Genomic DNA, 16,588 nt, shown 5'->3' on the forward strand with positions numbered 1-16,588 from the left:
GTGCTCACCATGGTAGAAGCCACCACTGGATGGTTGGAAACCTACCCTGTGCCTCATGCCACTGCCCGGAACACCATCCTGGGACTTGAAAAGCAGGTCCTTTGGACGCATGGCACCCCTGAGAGGACTGAGTCAGACAACAGGACTCATTTCAAGAACAGCCTTATAAACAGCTAGGCTAGGGAACATGGCATTTGAGTGGGTGTACCATGTCCCTTATCATGCACCAGCAGCTGGGAAAGTTGAACGGTGCAATGGCCTGCTTAAAACCATCCTGAAGACACAGGGTGGAGGGACTTTCAAGAACTGGGAGATTAACTTGGCAAAAGCCACATGGTTGGTGAACACCCGAGGTTCCACTAACCGAGCAGGCCCTGCCCAATCTGAACCCTTTAGAACAACAGATGGAGATAAGGTTCCAGTGGTACTTATGAGAGGTCTGCTGGGCAAAACTGTTTGGGTTAATTATGCCTCCAGCAAAGACAATCCCATCTGTGGGGTTGTCTTTGCTCAGGGACCAGGTTGCACCTAGTGGGTGATGCAAAACGATGGAGAGACACTGTGCATACCTCAAGGGGACCTTGTTTTCGGGTGAACTACCCATGACATTGTACTTTTATCTGTATCTCCATGTGCATATATATATAGTTAAGGGAGTGAGTGTTTGTATATAATTTAAAGGTCTAAAATTTGATGCAACATTTTGGTATGGGAAAAAATTCAGGGTGGATAATATTGGGGGTTAGGTGTCCTTCCTTTAGTTCTGGCTCATCTGTGGAATTTTTACCCATTAGTTGTGGGGAAAAACTGACTGCTGGTACTTGGTGGGTGCTTGAGAAACTCAGTGAGTTTGGCTGGGCCCAGGGGGAAGGGGGGCAGGAAAAAGGGACAGCGGGGACAGTTTTGGCAGTTTTCTTTAGCTTCAGAGAAGGACACCTTTGCTGGGAGCTGTGGCTGTGGAGAGAAGGGAATTCACCATCACCCAGATGGAGCTGCTGCTTCTTCTCCTCCTTCCTCCTTCTTCGTTGGTGGACCTCACACTCCCTGTCCTTCCAGGATGTGTGGCAGTGCCAGCCACTGCTGCAGATACACCTCATCCACCAGCCCAGGATCTCTGCTCATTCGTACCATTCCAGCTAAAGTGTTCCTCAGAGCCCTGCATCAGTACTGGGACCGACTGCCCGAGGGGGTTTTGTGAAGAAAAGCCTCTCCTCCATCCCTCCCATCTGGGCCAAGAAGGCTGTCACAGGGTCCCTAGTTCTATTTTGTTGTTAACGCTGTAGTTATTGTTGTTTGTTTGCCTATACATACTAGTGAAGAACTGTTATTCCTATCCCCAGATCTCTGCCTAAGAGCCCCTTGATTTCAGAATTACAATAATTCGGAGGGAGGGCGTCTACATTTTCATTCCAAGGGAGGCTCCTGCCCTCCCTAGCAGACACCTGTCTTCGAAAACTGAGACAGATTTTGGAGCCTTATGGTGGGGCCTGAGGGCACTGAGAGAACAGGGGCGTGTAGCAAAAGTAATGTAACAAAATGGGAGCTGTCTTCTGACCCTGCCAGCAGCACCTGTTGTGCCCTGGGCTGGGGGGCAGATAGCCTGACCAGAACAAAATTCCATGGGGAGAGCAGAGGTGGAACTCCAAAAGCCATGTACCTGCTTGTTTGATTTGCAGGCAAGGAAGGGCTTGGGCTACTCTGCTCTGCTTGTCCCTGGCTGCACAAAAGCAATGTCTCAGGGGTGCTGTGAGAGGTTACAGTGTCATTCAGAGCTTCTCTGCAGCCCTCAGCTGTCCTCACTGCTGTGTTTCCACTCTCTTTTCCTTGTCCTTCCAACAGAACGAGTTCTGTGACTGCCCTTCACCCTCCTCACTGTTCCCAGCCCACCCACCTACCACAATGACATTCAAGCTGGAGCTGATTTGTCTCCTGTGGCCCAGCAGAGTCATACCCTCTGCAGGGAGCCTCAGCCCCAGAGCCCAGTGCAGTTCTAGACCTGTGCGCTGGACTAGAGCAGCTGCCCTACACCCCTGCCTTGGCTGTTTGTGGGAATTAAATCCTGCCTGTGTGCAGCTCTCCCTATAGGATGGCCTCAGGACAGAGCACAGCTGGGCTCCCACTGCATCCTCTCCAGCCTGGGGCAGAGGATGGTCTCAGACCAGCTGCAAGAGCTGAGGTTCCTGGGGAGCACCCAGAGCTGTGATTCCAGGCAGCATTTGGAAGGGTTCTGTTCTCACCTCCTGCACCTTGTGGGGAGAACAACTTGTGCTGTCAGGCCAGCACTGCCCCTCTGGGCAGGAACAAGGCTGAAGGGCTTTCCTGTTCTGGAGGAGCAAGCATTGAGCCTTGCCAGGGCCTGGCAGAGCTGGAGCAAGCTCTCACCCCTGTCTAGGACTCTTTGCCCAGCCCCACTGCTGCCCTTCCTTATCCAGGGACAGAAGGGTCTGTCTGTGCAAGGGGCTCTTGGATGTCTTCATATCCATGGACGGGGAACAAACATGGAGAGGGAAAGTGTCACACATGGTGCTTCCTTTCTTTCTATACAAAAACCGTCTCTGCACACCCCATGTAGAGATCTGTGAAAAATCTATGATGGACAGAGATTGTCCCCATATCTCTAACCCTGGCAGCAGTTTTCTGATGAGAATCCAAACCAGTGGATTTTTTTCCCACCTCTGTGTAGAGAATATTTTGTATTTTAGTAAAAGCCTGTCTGCACAAACCAGCCTTTGGTATAAGCAACAATATTAAAGGCTAATGTCCTTGAAACTCTCCTGAAACAGAGAGAATGAAGCAAAACAATATCCTTGTGTATAAGAGAAAAAATGTAAACCTATGTGTATTAGCCAATAGTAACTTGCTTAGCCTGCGGACTCTGTCAAACCCTATAAAAGGTGTGCTAAAGATAGAAATAAACAGCGTTCACTATACTTCTGTGAAGAATCGTGAATAGTCTGGCCTGCTCTCAATAGCTCTGTGTACAGAGTGGCTGTCCCAGAGCTGAAGGGAGCAGCATTTATAAACAGTTTCAAGATTTCTAGGCAGGAAGAGGAGCTGGTGGCCATTCCTGGAACTCGTGGTGTTCATCAAGAGGGAGTGCTGGTTCTTTAGGAATAAGGAACAATGGAGACAGAATAGTTTGGAAAAATCCCAGCTCTCTGTGGATTTGTACAGAGGGGAGCAGCAGAAAGACCTTGTGTCTGCTCTTGTGGACACAGGGTCCAATGAGCTTCAGCGGCAGAGGGTGACAGGGGTGGTGGCAGGTGAAGTTTTGTTTCATGACATCCTAGAGTGGCACAGGACAAAGCTTCATGTACCTGCAGTCACACTGATCAAGTCTTTGTGATGCTGTACATCCTCTAGGAAAATCTGCTGTCCTGCAGTCTATTGAGATTTATAACTTCTCTTAGAAATACTTCAGGCCTAACTTTCAAACTGCAATATTTTTACACTCAAGGCACCGTCATGTTGGAGGTGACTGGGAGTGGCTAAGGGCAACTAGAATCATGCTGCAATCTGCTAAGAGCAACTGGAAGTGAGTGGGAACACACTGGGGGTAACTGGGATTTATTGGGAGAGACTGAGACTTCTTGAGAGCTCCGCCAGCTATTCACCACTCTTCACAGAAGTAATTTTGAATGCCGTTTATTTCTATTATTAACACACCTTTTATAGGGTTTTACAGGGTCCGCGGGCAGAGCAAGCTACTATTGGCTAGTACACACAAGTTTACATTCTTTTCCTTGTACACAAGAATATTGTTTTGCTTTACTCTCTCTTCTGCAGGCAAGTTTCAAAGATTTTAGCCCTTAATATTACGACTTATTCCAGAGGCTGGTTTGTGCAGACAGGCTTTTACTAATATATCGTGCCCACCATCTGCTAAGAAACTCTCTATAATTCCCCCACCCTCTTTTTGCATAAACCAGGCTTTGGATGTGACTTGTACTACACTTTTACAAACACAAGATAACATACAACTCACAAGCATTATCACCATTAACCCTATAAATAGCATCCGTCCCTCCTCCAGCACAAGAGACCTCAACCATCCAGTGATGCCCCAGCTGGTGAACCAACTTCCAATGGGGTCACTATCTTCTTTCAGGGCATGTAACCCATCCTGTAGCTGATGTAGTTGCTTATGGATGGAGACTGAATGATCAGTGAGATTCAAGCAGCACATGCCTTCAAACTCCTCACAACCATGTCCTTGCGCTAAGAGCAAAAAATCAATTGCAGCTCAATTTTGTAATACTGCATGACGTACACTGCTTACATCGGCTGAAAGTTCACTTAACATTGTGGATGTTAAGTTTAGTTCTTTTCTAGTCCAGCAAACGAGCCTTTTTAGAGTGGCTAGACTTTTAGCGGCAGCTGCTCCTGGAACGAAAAAGGAGGTTGCCCATATTATACTGCAATTCCAAAAGTCTGGGTTTCTAACATCATTACACTGTAACTCATTTAGGCTTCGCTTTGACCGTCTATTGGTTTTCATTTTGTTAGCCACATTTAGCAATTGATGTAAGCTTGGATGGAACAAAGTAAGTTTTCCAAGATAACATGGCCCTCCATGTGGACTAGCAGGAATTCCATTCCATGCCCTATCCCCACAGATTAGGAAGATGGAACTAGGTAATCGCTTTGGTAGTCGTCCTGTGAGATTGCACTGTAAGTAAAAGGCTTTACTCTCAGTGGCAGTAACGAGATCAACTATGGGGTTGACTGTAGCCCAGCACTGTGTTACTTTGTCAGGATGACTTTTCGTCGGGGGCTCAAGCATCATCCATCCACCTGAGGTATTGGTGGAACCTAGCAGATCTAGCTCTTCTGGGGGTTCCATGGTAACATTAAGAACCTCAATGATTTTCACTTGCCAGCAGGCTTCAAGCTGTCTAGATGTGAAACCAGTGGTGTGATTGCACCCTTGCAGTATTACCGATCGATTCAGTCGAGTCTCGTTGCTAACTAAACCTTTAAATGCTGGAGGATCCCATTCAGGGACTCCTATGAGACAGGTGCGAAAAGGATCTCCAGGTGTGGCTAGGCTCAAACACATTGATTTTTGACCGGTCAGGTGTGCTAAGGTGACCCATATGTTCTGTCGTTTTTGGATGTTAGTCAGCAGACAGCTGGTTGGGGTTACACACAGCACAATCACCATAAGCATTTTGTCCCATGCAAATGACATCATGTTTGCAAGCTCACGGCTAAAACTCTACTTGTTAAATGAACTTTCAAAGATGGTTACACTAGCTCTCGAAGGGGGAAATACTTACACCTTATACTAATATAATAATCACTACACAAACTAAACGTCTTAACTATTATCTATCTACTTTTAACACATGTGCTCTGGTATATATGTAGTCTAAGCGTGAAAGCAGTTTGCTAAAAGGGTAAGCACACAGCTAAAATTTGTTTCGTACACAATTAGATAGAGTGTCTGCACTCTTCTCAGATCTTCACAGGAATTTCTCACAAACAGACTATGACTTGACACGATTCAGTCCTGAAACATCTGTTGTTCTCGTGGTGTCAGCTGGCAGCTGATCAGAGACTGGCTGAGGGCATCAATGTTCTGATTGTTTTTCAGATCTTTTGTGGCTGGTTTTGTCCATCGGCTAGGCACCCACAGCAGTCCAGCATCTGTGGAAACACAACTGTAACCACGCCCATTAAATAGCAATGAACTCGGTCCCTCCCAGATACCTGTTTTTGGGTTCTTGTAGTATAACTTAACCTCTGGGGTAGCTTGCATCTTTACTTGACTCTTGTGAATGACCACTGGGGGTTGTTCTAAATCTCCAGCTAAACTGAGGAAATTTAGAGTGAATAACACTTGCTACAATTGAATGGTAGGGTCTAATTGTTCAGATGTTTTTTGCTTACTTAAATACTCTTTTAGGGTCCTGTGGGCTCTCTCTACAATGGCCTGTCCAGTTGACACATGAGGAATTCCCGTTACATGTTTGACTCCCCATTTTTGTAAGAACCGAGAAACTCGTGTTCCTACATATGCAGGCCCATTGTCTGTTTTTATTTCTTTTGGAACTCCCATTACGGCAAAGCACGCTACCAAATGTCGAATTACATGTATGCTTTTTTCTCCTGCTTGTGCAGTGGCCCAAATCATTTTTGAAAAGGTATCTATTGTAACATGTACGTATTTGAGGCAACCAAATTCAGGCACATGTGTTACGTCCATTTGCCAAATTTCACAGGCTTGAAGACCTCTAGGGTTAACACCTAAGCCTAGAGTGGTTCCATATTGACTGCATTGTGGACAGGATTTTATGATGACTTGTGCATCTGTTAAGCTGATATTAAATTGTCTCTGTAAGGCTTTTGCGGCTTGATGAAAGAGAGCATGACTCTCTCTTGCAGCTGCGAAAGAGTCTCTTGGTGCCGCTACAATAGGACTGACAAGCGTATCAGCTTTTGCATTGCCTTCTCCAAGACCTAATTCTGTTTGATGACTGCGGATGTGAATGATGCAACAGGGCTCATTTCTGTCCTCTATAGCCCTTTTGATTTGAAAAAATAGTTGACACAATCGCTTATTATCTGGTGGCTTGATAAGAGCATCTTCAATACGTTGTACCACTCCTACCACGTACAATGAATCTGATACAATGTTCAGCTTACTGTCTCGCCAATGAGACAATGCCCATGCGACGGCTGTAAGTTCTAATGTCTGCAGTGAGTCATGTGCATCTCCATCTGTAGTTTTACTTCTCCAACTCGAGCCTTCGTGCCAGGTACAGGCTGCTTTTCTCTGCCGACTTCCTGCATCCGTATATACTGTAAGGCCTTTTACCAGCTGCTTCGTGACTTTGGGCTGTTGCAGCCACCGCTGCTTTAAGATGATCTGCAGGCGTGGATCTCGAGGTTGCCTGTTGTGTACAGTTCCTGGATAGCTGAGCAGCGCTAATTGAATTGGTTCTGAGTGTCTCAGCATCCACTCAAAATTTTCTACCGTTATTGGCAGACTGATATGTTCCGGCTCAGCACCACTAATTTCCACAATCCGTGTTCTCGCTTTTTTGATGAGATAAGCAATTGCTTCTGTCCTCTGCCAAATACTCATTGGTGACGTATATGGTGTAAAAATCCACTCAAGAATCGCTAAAGGCTCTGCATATTTCTTTGCTGATTGCACTAACTGTATCTTCTTGGCAGGCTGCTTGGCACCTCGACGGCTCTTAGATGGGCCTTCTCCCCCTTTCACTTTTTGCCAAGCAGGCTACTGAAATATGATAGCACATGGTGCAACGGAGTGGTTACAAATTAGAAGTCCTAAAGGCACATCTGGCAATCTTCTGTCTGCTAGTGTTGAAAGGAGTTTCTTCCCTAGATAAATGGGACAGCTCTTCTGATCTGCAGAAAGGGTAATTGGAGTTTGCGGGTCTGTACCTTTTAAAAGGCTCATTAAGGGTGCTACCTCATCATTTCGGATACCGGCAACGGACCGTACCCACTGCAGATCTCCAACAAGCCTTTGTGCATCATTAAGGGTGCGGATCTCAGTGGTTAATTCCAATTTTTGTGGGTGGACTGATGAGGATGTCAGAATCCACCCTAGGTACTTCCATGGGGCTTGTTTTTGAATTTTTTCTGGGGCAACCACTAAGCCTTTTGCTGCAAGCTGGGTAGTGATAAATGTGAGATCTTCATCTTGGAATGGATCACATTGACAAAACAAGATGTCATCCATATAGTGATAAGTAATTATCTGGGAGAGCTTGGCCCGCACAGGTATCAGTGCCCAGTGCACAAACAGTTGGCACATTGTTGGAGAATTTTTCATCCCTTGTGGAAGGACCACCCACTCAAATTTCTGAGATGGACTTTGTTGATTGATGGCAAAGTGAAGGCAAATCTCATGGTGTCTTCTTTTTGCAGGGGTATTATGAAGAAACAGTCTTTCAAATCTATGACTAGAAGATGCCATTCTTGTGGCAGCATTGTGGGTGAGGGCATCCCTGGTTGTAATGCTCCCATTGCCCACATTTGGTCATTTACCTTGCATAGATCATGCAGCAATCGCCATTTTCCAGACTTTTTTGGGATGACAAAAATTGGAGTATTCCATGGGCTGAGTGATGGTTGGATATGCTTTCCTTGTAGCTGTTCTTTGACAAGTTCATGCGCAATTGCTAGCCGCTCCTGGGATAGAGGCCACTGTTCAACCCACACAGGCTCATTAGATTTCCACTGAATCCTTGGGGTTGGTGGCCTGTCAGCAGTGGCGACTACTGAAAAAGCAATTGATTAGGAAGAGTTAGTGTTGCCCCAAACTGGCTGAGAACATCTCGACCAACGAGCCCTCCAAGGCTTCCAGGCAAAGGCATGACGTATGGACATAAGGTGGTGGTCTGTCCTTCAGGAAATCGGAACTGGACCGGGTGTACACTTCTCAGCGGTGTGGAGTATCCTCCTACACCTTGTACCGAGCTTAAGGCTCTGTGGAGAGGCCATTCTCTTGGCCACCAAACTCAGCTGATGATGGTAACATCAGCTCCTGTGTCTAGCATCATCTTGACTCTTTGCTGCTTTGATCCGTGGCACAGGGTGATTTCAATTACTGGCCGATGACTCATTTGTTGAACGAGATTCACCACTGTGTCTCCTATTGACCCAAATCCTTTGGCTCTGCGTCCAGGAGCACTTCGAAAAATGTCTTTCTCAGTTGCCACCTTTTGAAATAACACCAATTGAGCAATTCTTGTTCCCTTTTTGATTGTAAGTGGAGGAGCTAGGATATAGGCACAAGCTTGGATTTCACCAGTATAATCAGCATTGATGACTCCCGGGAGAACAATAAGTCCTGCAATTCCAGCAGATGATCTCCCAATCAACAAAGCACCAAGTGCACTGGTAACAGAATAAACAGGTCCTGTAACTCTAGTTGGGATTTTGTGAATGGTGCTGTCGATGAGTGTGACATCTACTGATGCTGCCAAATCGATTCCCAGGCTTCCCCTGGTTGCTGGTGGGTTGAACTGCTGAATAGAGTTGGGCCGGCAACTTGTGTCCCCGTGCGGTGGCTCCTTGCGCTCTTGATCATGTTTTTTGCAAGCTGGCATGCAGTAGTGGCATGATTGTCTACTTGGCATCGGTCACACCACACGGGAACTCGATAGGATTTTCGGAAGTGCCCTCTGTTGGCACATCGATAGCAGATGGCTGAAGGTGTGGTGGAAGGTTTACGTCCGCTTCCCAGTTTACTGACTGCAGCAGCAAGTAGACTTGTAGTTGGCTTGATGGCTTCTGCAATGGCATTGGCTGCTAGCTGCCCTTGTTGCGTCTGATTTACTCGCAGGGCACTATCTAGCATGTCTCCCACGTCTGCTTGCTTTGGGAGCGTGGCAAGGATAGGCTTTATCTTCGAGTTGGCATTCTCAAAAGCTAACAGTTTAAACATGTTCTGTTTTGCCTCTTCAGTCATGTCATTCTGAGCTTTTAGGGCTGCTGACAGACGATCGATGAAATGGGAATACGGTTCCGTGAGGCCTTGTCGTACTGTTGTGAAGGAAGGATGAGGCTTGGAATCAGGCACAACATTAAAGGCTTGACGAGCAAGCTGTGCAGACAAATGATGCATTGCAAGAGGGTAGTTTAGCTGTACAGCCATATGACTGTAAATTCCTGAACCAGTGAGCATGTCGGCATTAAGTCCATATAATACATCATTTTGATCTCGAGGTCGATTGGCTTCTAGAACTTTTCTATTCCTTCTCCCACACCATAAGCTGTGGTGGAGTTAAAAGCAGATGTGCGAGATTTTGGCTGTCTATGGGACTATTAACATCAGAGGTGAACAGCCAATCCAATGCAGTGTTTGCAGCTTCAGATTTAATGCCATTCTCAGTGACTGTCTTTTTGGCTTGCTGCAAGATCTTCCAGTCATGCTGTTCATAACGTGGATTTTGCTGATTGTATAAAATGGGACAAGCAACTGCCCCTGCTGCTTGCCATTCTCCCTCAAGAATTGCATCTCGAATGATGCCGGACCACCTCTGCTGTGCTCTGTGTTTTCTCTTCTCTTCCTCCAGGGTGATAGAACTAGAACAAGGTTGTGGTGTTGACAGTGTTTCCAAAGGTGGAGCAGATGGTTCAGGACGCAGCATATCCTGTAGTTGTTGAACTGACTCTGCTCGCTGTCTCGGTGTTTGCTGCAGAGCTGCTTTCTCTTGTTGAGGCTGTGCTCTATTAGCACATAAGGTTTGTTCAATCTGAGCTTGCAGCTGTTGCACGAGCTGCTCTATTTGTTGTTGCCATCCCAGTAGCTCTTTCTTTGATGTAGCCTTGTCATCAGTTGGCTCTGCAACCGCTGCAAGCCGTCCATCATCGGAGTGCATAGAGATGTCATCATTGGAGGGGAGAGGAATGTCCTGCGGTCTTCCCCAGTGAACGGTAGATGGCATCGAAGGGTAGATCTTTGGTTTGCACTTTGTGGCTCTTGTGTCTGCTGACGTATCAGGCTCTGCATGGCTGGAGCTGGCGCCCGCTCCTTCCAGGGATGCCGTCATTTCTACATCCGCATTCGGCAGGGTAACTTCCGGCTTAGGCTCTGCCGGCGCGCCGGAGCCGGAGAAGGCTCTGCCGGTGCAGCCGGAGCCGCGTCAGAGCACCCCTGAGATTTTAGAAGTTCTGACATGGTGCTACACTGCTTCCCTGTGAGCCCCTTCGCTGGCCGGACATGCCCAACTCCGAAAAATGCTCTCAAACGGCTAACGGACCCGGCAGGAGGTGACTGGGGCGCGTCCGTCTCGGACGGCGCCATGACATCTAAAGCAGCTGCTGCTACTGAGGATTCTGCCTTCATATCCCTTAAGGCATTTAGCACAATTTTCCATACTGAGCCAAGGGCTATTACGTCTTTACTCTTTCCCATGATTGTCGTGTCCCACATCAGATTCCCGACATCTATCCATTCTTCTACCGCAAAAAGCAGTGAGGGCACTGCAAAATGCCCATGATTTTTCGCCCATATAATGAGCTTATCCAGGTCCTTTTCCCTGGCTGCTCCGCCTCATTTAACGAGGATGCTGAAAAGCAGTTTTTCCACCACCGCAAATTCCACATCCATGCTAACGGCCCACGGCAGGGGGGAAGGTTGCGACCCTTCTACAGCACCCCTGCCCCTCGGACTCCCCCAGCGACTCGCCCCTGTTGATTTGTGAGCCGCCTGTCTGGTACCGATCCAAGGCAGCATCTATCTGCACTCAGATCCGCTCCACCAACCTCGGTCCAAGGCTCCGTCCCACCGTGCGTGGACCCACCGAAGCCCCCCTGCCCGCAGGGTGTCCCGTTCGAGCACCAGATCTTGAGAACTCCGCCAGCTATTCATCACTCTTCACAGAAGTAATTGTGAACACCGTTTATTTCTATTATTAACACACCTTTTATAGGGTTTTACAGGGTCCGCGGGCAGAGCAGGCCACTATTGGCTAGTACACACAAGTTTACATTCTTTCCCTTGTACATATTAATATTGTTTTGCTTTACTCTCTCTTCTGCAAGCAAGTTTCAAGGATTTTAGCCCTTAATATTACGACTTATTCCAGAGGCTGGTTTGTGCAGACAGGCTTTTACTAATATATCGTGCCCACCATCTGCTAAAAAACTCTCTATAGAGACTGACTGAGATCATAGAGCAATCATAAAGGGAGTTAAACTGGAATATTACTGGGAGTATCTGGGAGTGAGTGGAAGCATACTGGGTTATTGGGAGTAACTGAGACCATGGTGGGAAGAAATGGCATCGTACTGAGAGTGACTGGGCTCATATTAGAATCATACTGGGACTGGAGCCATAGTGGGAATAATCATACCGGAGGTGACTGGAACCATATTAGGGATGAATGAGAACCCCTGGGGCCATGCCAGGATCACAGTGGTATCATACTGAGAGTGACTGGGATCATAATGAGAACTACAGGGACCATAGTGGGAGTGACTGGGCCCAATCTGGGAGCAACCTGCAGCCTCTCTGTTTGGAACTGGGGGAATGGGCTCATCTGGGGCTCAGGGTTGTTCTACCCCAGGGCTGCCCTGGGTCTCACTGCTGCCCCCAGCCCCACAGAGCCAAATGACACAGAAGAGACTAGGAACGTGGAACAGACAGGGAATGTGGCCAAGGGCATCTCCAGCAGTTTGGACTGTTGTGCATGGGCTGTTGCCCTTGGGGTCCCAGAAGAGGCAAAATGACAAGCAAAAATAATCCTAATGAAACTCCTTTCCTCCACCCTTCCCTCCTTCCCAGGCTTCACTTTATCCCCAACTCCCTCCCTCTTTCCCACCACTAGTGCAGGCAGAATGGGAGTGGGGTTATGCTCACTTCATACTGCTACCTCCCCAACAGGGAGAGAAGTCCTTGCCCTGCTCTGGGGTGGGGTCCCTTCCATGAGGTCAGTCCTCCATAGACTTCTCCCATGCAAGCCCTTCCCAGTTTGCCTCTTCATCACCTGCTCCAGAGTGGAGGTTTTGATTGATTTTTTTTTTGCACAATCATTGTTTTTCACTTTAGCAAATGGACTTATCTTAACTGAGAGAGTTTCAGCAAACAGACTCATCCCAACCTGTGAGTTCTTTTTAGCTAAAATTTAAACAAATACAAACAACAGAGATTCAGCACCACATTGTGTGGGATTAACAGCAGCTGGTGGTGGATCTCTGCTAAAAGGGAGGTTTCAGGTGGAATTCAGGATTTCTGAATCCTTCTGAACTTCACTGGGGTGTTTCTGCAGGTGGCTGCAGATGGAGAATTTCATCTCAGAGCACCTGTCACTGCTGATCCTGTGCGAGTTCGTGTAGGCGCAGTGGCCGTTGCCCTGGATGTCAAACCTGGATCAACAGCAAAGTAAGAGCTCATGGGACACAGATGGGATGAGAGGGATCCCCGTTTTCAGAGAGATTAACAGTGCTGCAGGAGCAGGGACCAACCTCCCAAGCAAAATTCCCATGAAGAACCCAAACTACCTTCCACTTCTCAACAGAGGGAATATTTTCATGTTCTTGGTCCCAGGAGATTCATCCAGGGATGCCCTCAGGCCCCCATCAGCATCTGCATCCCACAAATCCATGGGTTGTGTCTGAATGCTTTGGCACAACCAGGGAAAGTAGTGTTTGATTGCTCCCACCTCATCAGATTTGTATCTACTTATGCCTCCTGCATCCAGCCCCTGCCCCGGCTCATCCCAGGCTATGGTTTTGTTCTTCAGAAAACGGGACGTACAGGGCATTGAAGAGGGAACCATTGAGCCATTTCCAAGGTCCAGAACCTTCCCTCCGGAGACCAACCCAGTACTCCATGAAGTTCCCATAGCGCAGGAGGAAATTCTGGAGGTGGGGAAAGCAAGGATCACAGGTACCTCCACGCCACTGCCTTCAGGCAATTTCCTGCAGTTTCCAAATCTGCTCCCCAGAGGCTGTTCCACACCACCTCCTCAGGGGTTTCTCTTACCAGTTCCTCCCTGGTGTCGATGGTGGCCAGGTGGGCTTGGCGGGAGAGGCAGAAGTGCTGACTCCCTTCCCAGTCCACTTCCTCCTCCAGGAAGTAAAAGCACTTGTTCCCAAAGCCGATCCCACTCTCCAAGCAACTGGGCAGGGTTGGAGCAGTGCAGGATTGGTGTTTCTTAGCTGAAAACAAGCACAACATGCCCAAATGACCCATGCTGGGAGTTTTCTCCAGGGAGGAGGCTTTTGGGTGGTTCCTGCACCGTCAGCCACTCACCCGCCAGTGCGATGATGACAACTGTGAGAAGCAGCACCACGGTGAGCACAGTGACCACAATGGTCACCTTTCTGTCTTTGGTGCACCTGAGGCTGAAATCTTGGGACAAACAATGTGGGAAGGGCATGAAGAGAACTCCATGTTCTTCCAGCTCTCACATTTCCTTCAACAACTTCCAACACAGCCCCAAAACACACTGGAAGCTCCCAGTGGGACACAAGTTCAGTCCAGGGGGCTTCCAAGGATTTTCGAGGCTGCCCAACCTCCCTGCATCACCTCTGTCCCCCCATCCACCATGTAATGGGAGCCATCCCCTAGACCCTTACCTTGCAAACACTTCAACATTTCTTACTCCCCCTCCCCCAGCACCTTTGACCATTTTAGTTTCCCCCAGCACACTGAGCCATATCCTGAGACAACATTCCCACAATCAAACTGGGGCTTACTGGTCCTTCCCTCTGCTCCCTCCTGCAGTAGCTCCATCACAGCAGCCGAGTCTCCACCTGTACAAACAAAGCAAATTCTGACTCACACTCGGAGTGGCAAAGGCCTGATTTGCGATATTTTTCTCCTAGGACAGTCAGACATCATTGTTCCTTTGCCACATTTATGTTTGTGGCAGGAAGGAAAACACAATTGCAGCTTTTCAAAAATCAGGACTTGCTTGATTTTTTCAACTCTGCTTCAATCTGCTTCAATCTGCTGGCTCTCAGTGCCCTGAAAAGGTGCTTGTACAAGTCAAGAGGGGTTTTCAGTCCCAGCCCCCACTCCAGGCCATCCAGGGCACCCCAGAAGGTGCTGGATGGCACCGCTTGAGGCAACCCTGATTCCCCACCCTGTGCAGGGCAGCTCGTGAAGAAGCGGGGGCAGGGGATACTGCCTCTGTACCTTCTTCACAAGTGTCTTCTGCCATCCCCGGGGCCACAGAGGGGACAGGGGCACCCTCCAGGACAAGAATGTCCCTCAGCTCCTCCCAACACGAGGTGATCTTGGACAACACCTCAAGCTCACAGGGCCCAACTAGATCCTGCTCCCTCCTGGAGCTTTGCCAGGATGCTCTTGTAGTCCTAAAATAAAAACACAAAAAGTTGATAATCCTCCCAACCTCCTGGGTAGTCACAGCTCTGCTCAGCAAAGCAAAGCTGGTCCCAGAACAATTTGCTGAATATTTATAAGGAAAAAAAAATCAGAAAAACAGAGCAAGGGTTGACTGACACAGACTGGAAATACTTGTGGAGGCTGCTAGTCAAGTCACTGGCAACTGCAAAGTGTTTCGATATTTATTACAACTATATAGAGCCCTCACATGAATGCCCAGCAGATGTTTTTGTCATCACTGTAAATAAAATTATTACCAGCCTCTGCACCTGGTACTTCCCCCAGGTTAATATATATGTATTTTCCATGTGATAACCACCTGCCTATGTCTGCAAAGGTAAGACCCCAAAGGATAGTTTTTTCCCTCCAAATGCTTGAATTTTAGTTTAATTGATGTGGTGTTTTGTTACTGCTCCCAATCCCCCAATTCCTTCTGCTCCAGGTTGCATCTTGTGGTGAAAAACTGGTGGAGGAGGAAGAAGTGGGGAAAAGAGGTTGGAGGCACAGAAATTTTTCTCCTTCCAAGCTTTTCCTCTTATTTCCTCTCTCCCAGATTTCTTGACTCCCACCGATTCATGCACCTGTTTTAGATCAAAGTAGCTGCTTCAGTCTACAGAGTGAGGAGGCACCAGCTCACAGACCCCCTCCCAGGTGCAACACTGGCCCCTTCAACCACAGGCCACAAGTGCCATGGATGATTTAGGGGTGATATAACCTATCAGCCTTTCCCATACAGAGCCATTTCCCACTCCTGGGCACAGACTCTGCTCCAGGGAAAGGCTCCAACTCCATTCCAGAACAAGATTCACGTTTAAATAAACTGTCTCTCAGATTGGAAGTAGAGAAATGATGCAGGTTTTCCCTCTCCCACCTCATACCTGCAAAGAGGCAAGAGGGAGCAGAGCTGGGGAGGGCAGAAGTGGTGCTTAGGCTGAGGGCCTCTTCCCTGCAGCAGTGCAGGGACACACCTGTGTCTGCTGAGGGTGGCTTTGCTCACCATCAAGGGGTCTAAGGGTCCCCAGATACTAACCCACCACAAAGGCACTGCTGCAGAAGCTAGAAGGGACTGAAAAAAACCCAATAAAATCACTGAAAAGCACTTACAAGGCAGCAAAAACTAGCTCACCCAAAAAACACATCCAGACACTCAAACCACAACCCCATGGTAGCAAAATCTTTAATAATACCAGCTGAAAAGTAGTGAGTTCAGGGTTTTATCCCCCTTTCTCTGTAATTTGCTACATTTATTTCATCAATTGGTTATTTCAATCCCCCCAAAGATGAGGCCATGGTCTGGGTGTTCAGCTCCATCCCATCCCTGGCATTGTTTCAGCCAGTGCCAACTCAACCAGCCCTGAGTTTTACAGAGAGAAGCTGCTTTTCCAGAACTCACCCTCACAGCTGGGCTCATGGAGACTGAACCAAATCCCTGAGGCTGTGTAAATATGAACTCATGGAGACGGGAAACAGATTTCTGAGGCTGCTTAACGCACACTGGGAATGAGGGCAAAGAGTTCATAGTCACAGTCTGAGCACTTGGCTGTGCTCCAGCAGTTTGGGCTGTTATGCCCAGCGTGTTGCCCTACGGCTCCCAGGAAAAGCAAAGAGGTAGAGAGCACCCTCCAGAAACTGTTGTTTGCTTTAAGCTTTATGTTTAACATTCCCAGTGTGCCACATGTAATGGTTTGTGCCTGACTGGGTGCCTGGTGCCACCAAGGCTGTTCATTATTGGTTTTTTCAACCAGTGTT

The 16,588-nt window shown here is 47.9% G+C and overlaps 1 protein-coding gene across 2 annotated transcripts; it reads right to left on the minus strand.

Moving 5' to 3' along the window:
- Window positions 1-3,629: 3,629 nt before the first annotated feature.
- LOC131585147 (C-type lectin domain family 2 member D-like) lies at window positions 3,630-16,362 on the minus strand. Of its 2 annotated transcripts, XM_058850946.1 has the most exons (7): window positions 16,233-16,362; window positions 14,630-14,808; window positions 14,188-14,244; window positions 13,742-13,840; window positions 13,472-13,647; window positions 13,244-13,347; window positions 11,380-12,852 (listed from the first exon to the last, which is right to left on the minus strand). In XM_058850946.1, exons 2-7 carry the CDS (start codon window positions 14,652-14,654, stop codon window positions 12,699-12,701), a joined length of 615 nt encoding a protein of 204 aa, XP_058706929.1. In that variant the 5' UTR covers window positions 14,655-14,808; window positions 16,233-16,362; the 3' UTR covers window positions 11,380-12,698. The 2 variants fall into 2 exon arrangements, with proteins under 2 accessions (XP_058706928.1, XP_058706929.1); XM_058850945.1 differs by lacking the exons at window positions 11,380-12,852; window positions 13,244-13,347; window positions 13,742-13,840; ... (1 more) ...; window positions 14,630-14,808; window positions 16,233-16,362 and adding an exon at window positions 3,630-5,663 and having other exon boundaries at window positions 13,472-13,609.
- Between the last annotated feature and the right edge of the window lie 226 nt (window positions 16,363-16,588).

Source organism: Poecile atricapillus, chromosome 15, assembly GCF_030490865.1.
Source record: "Poecile atricapillus isolate bPoeAtr1 chromosome 15, bPoeAtr1.hap1, whole genome shotgun sequence".
NCBI classification, from domain to species: Eukaryota; Metazoa; Chordata; class Aves; order Passeriformes; family Paridae; genus Poecile; species Poecile atricapillus.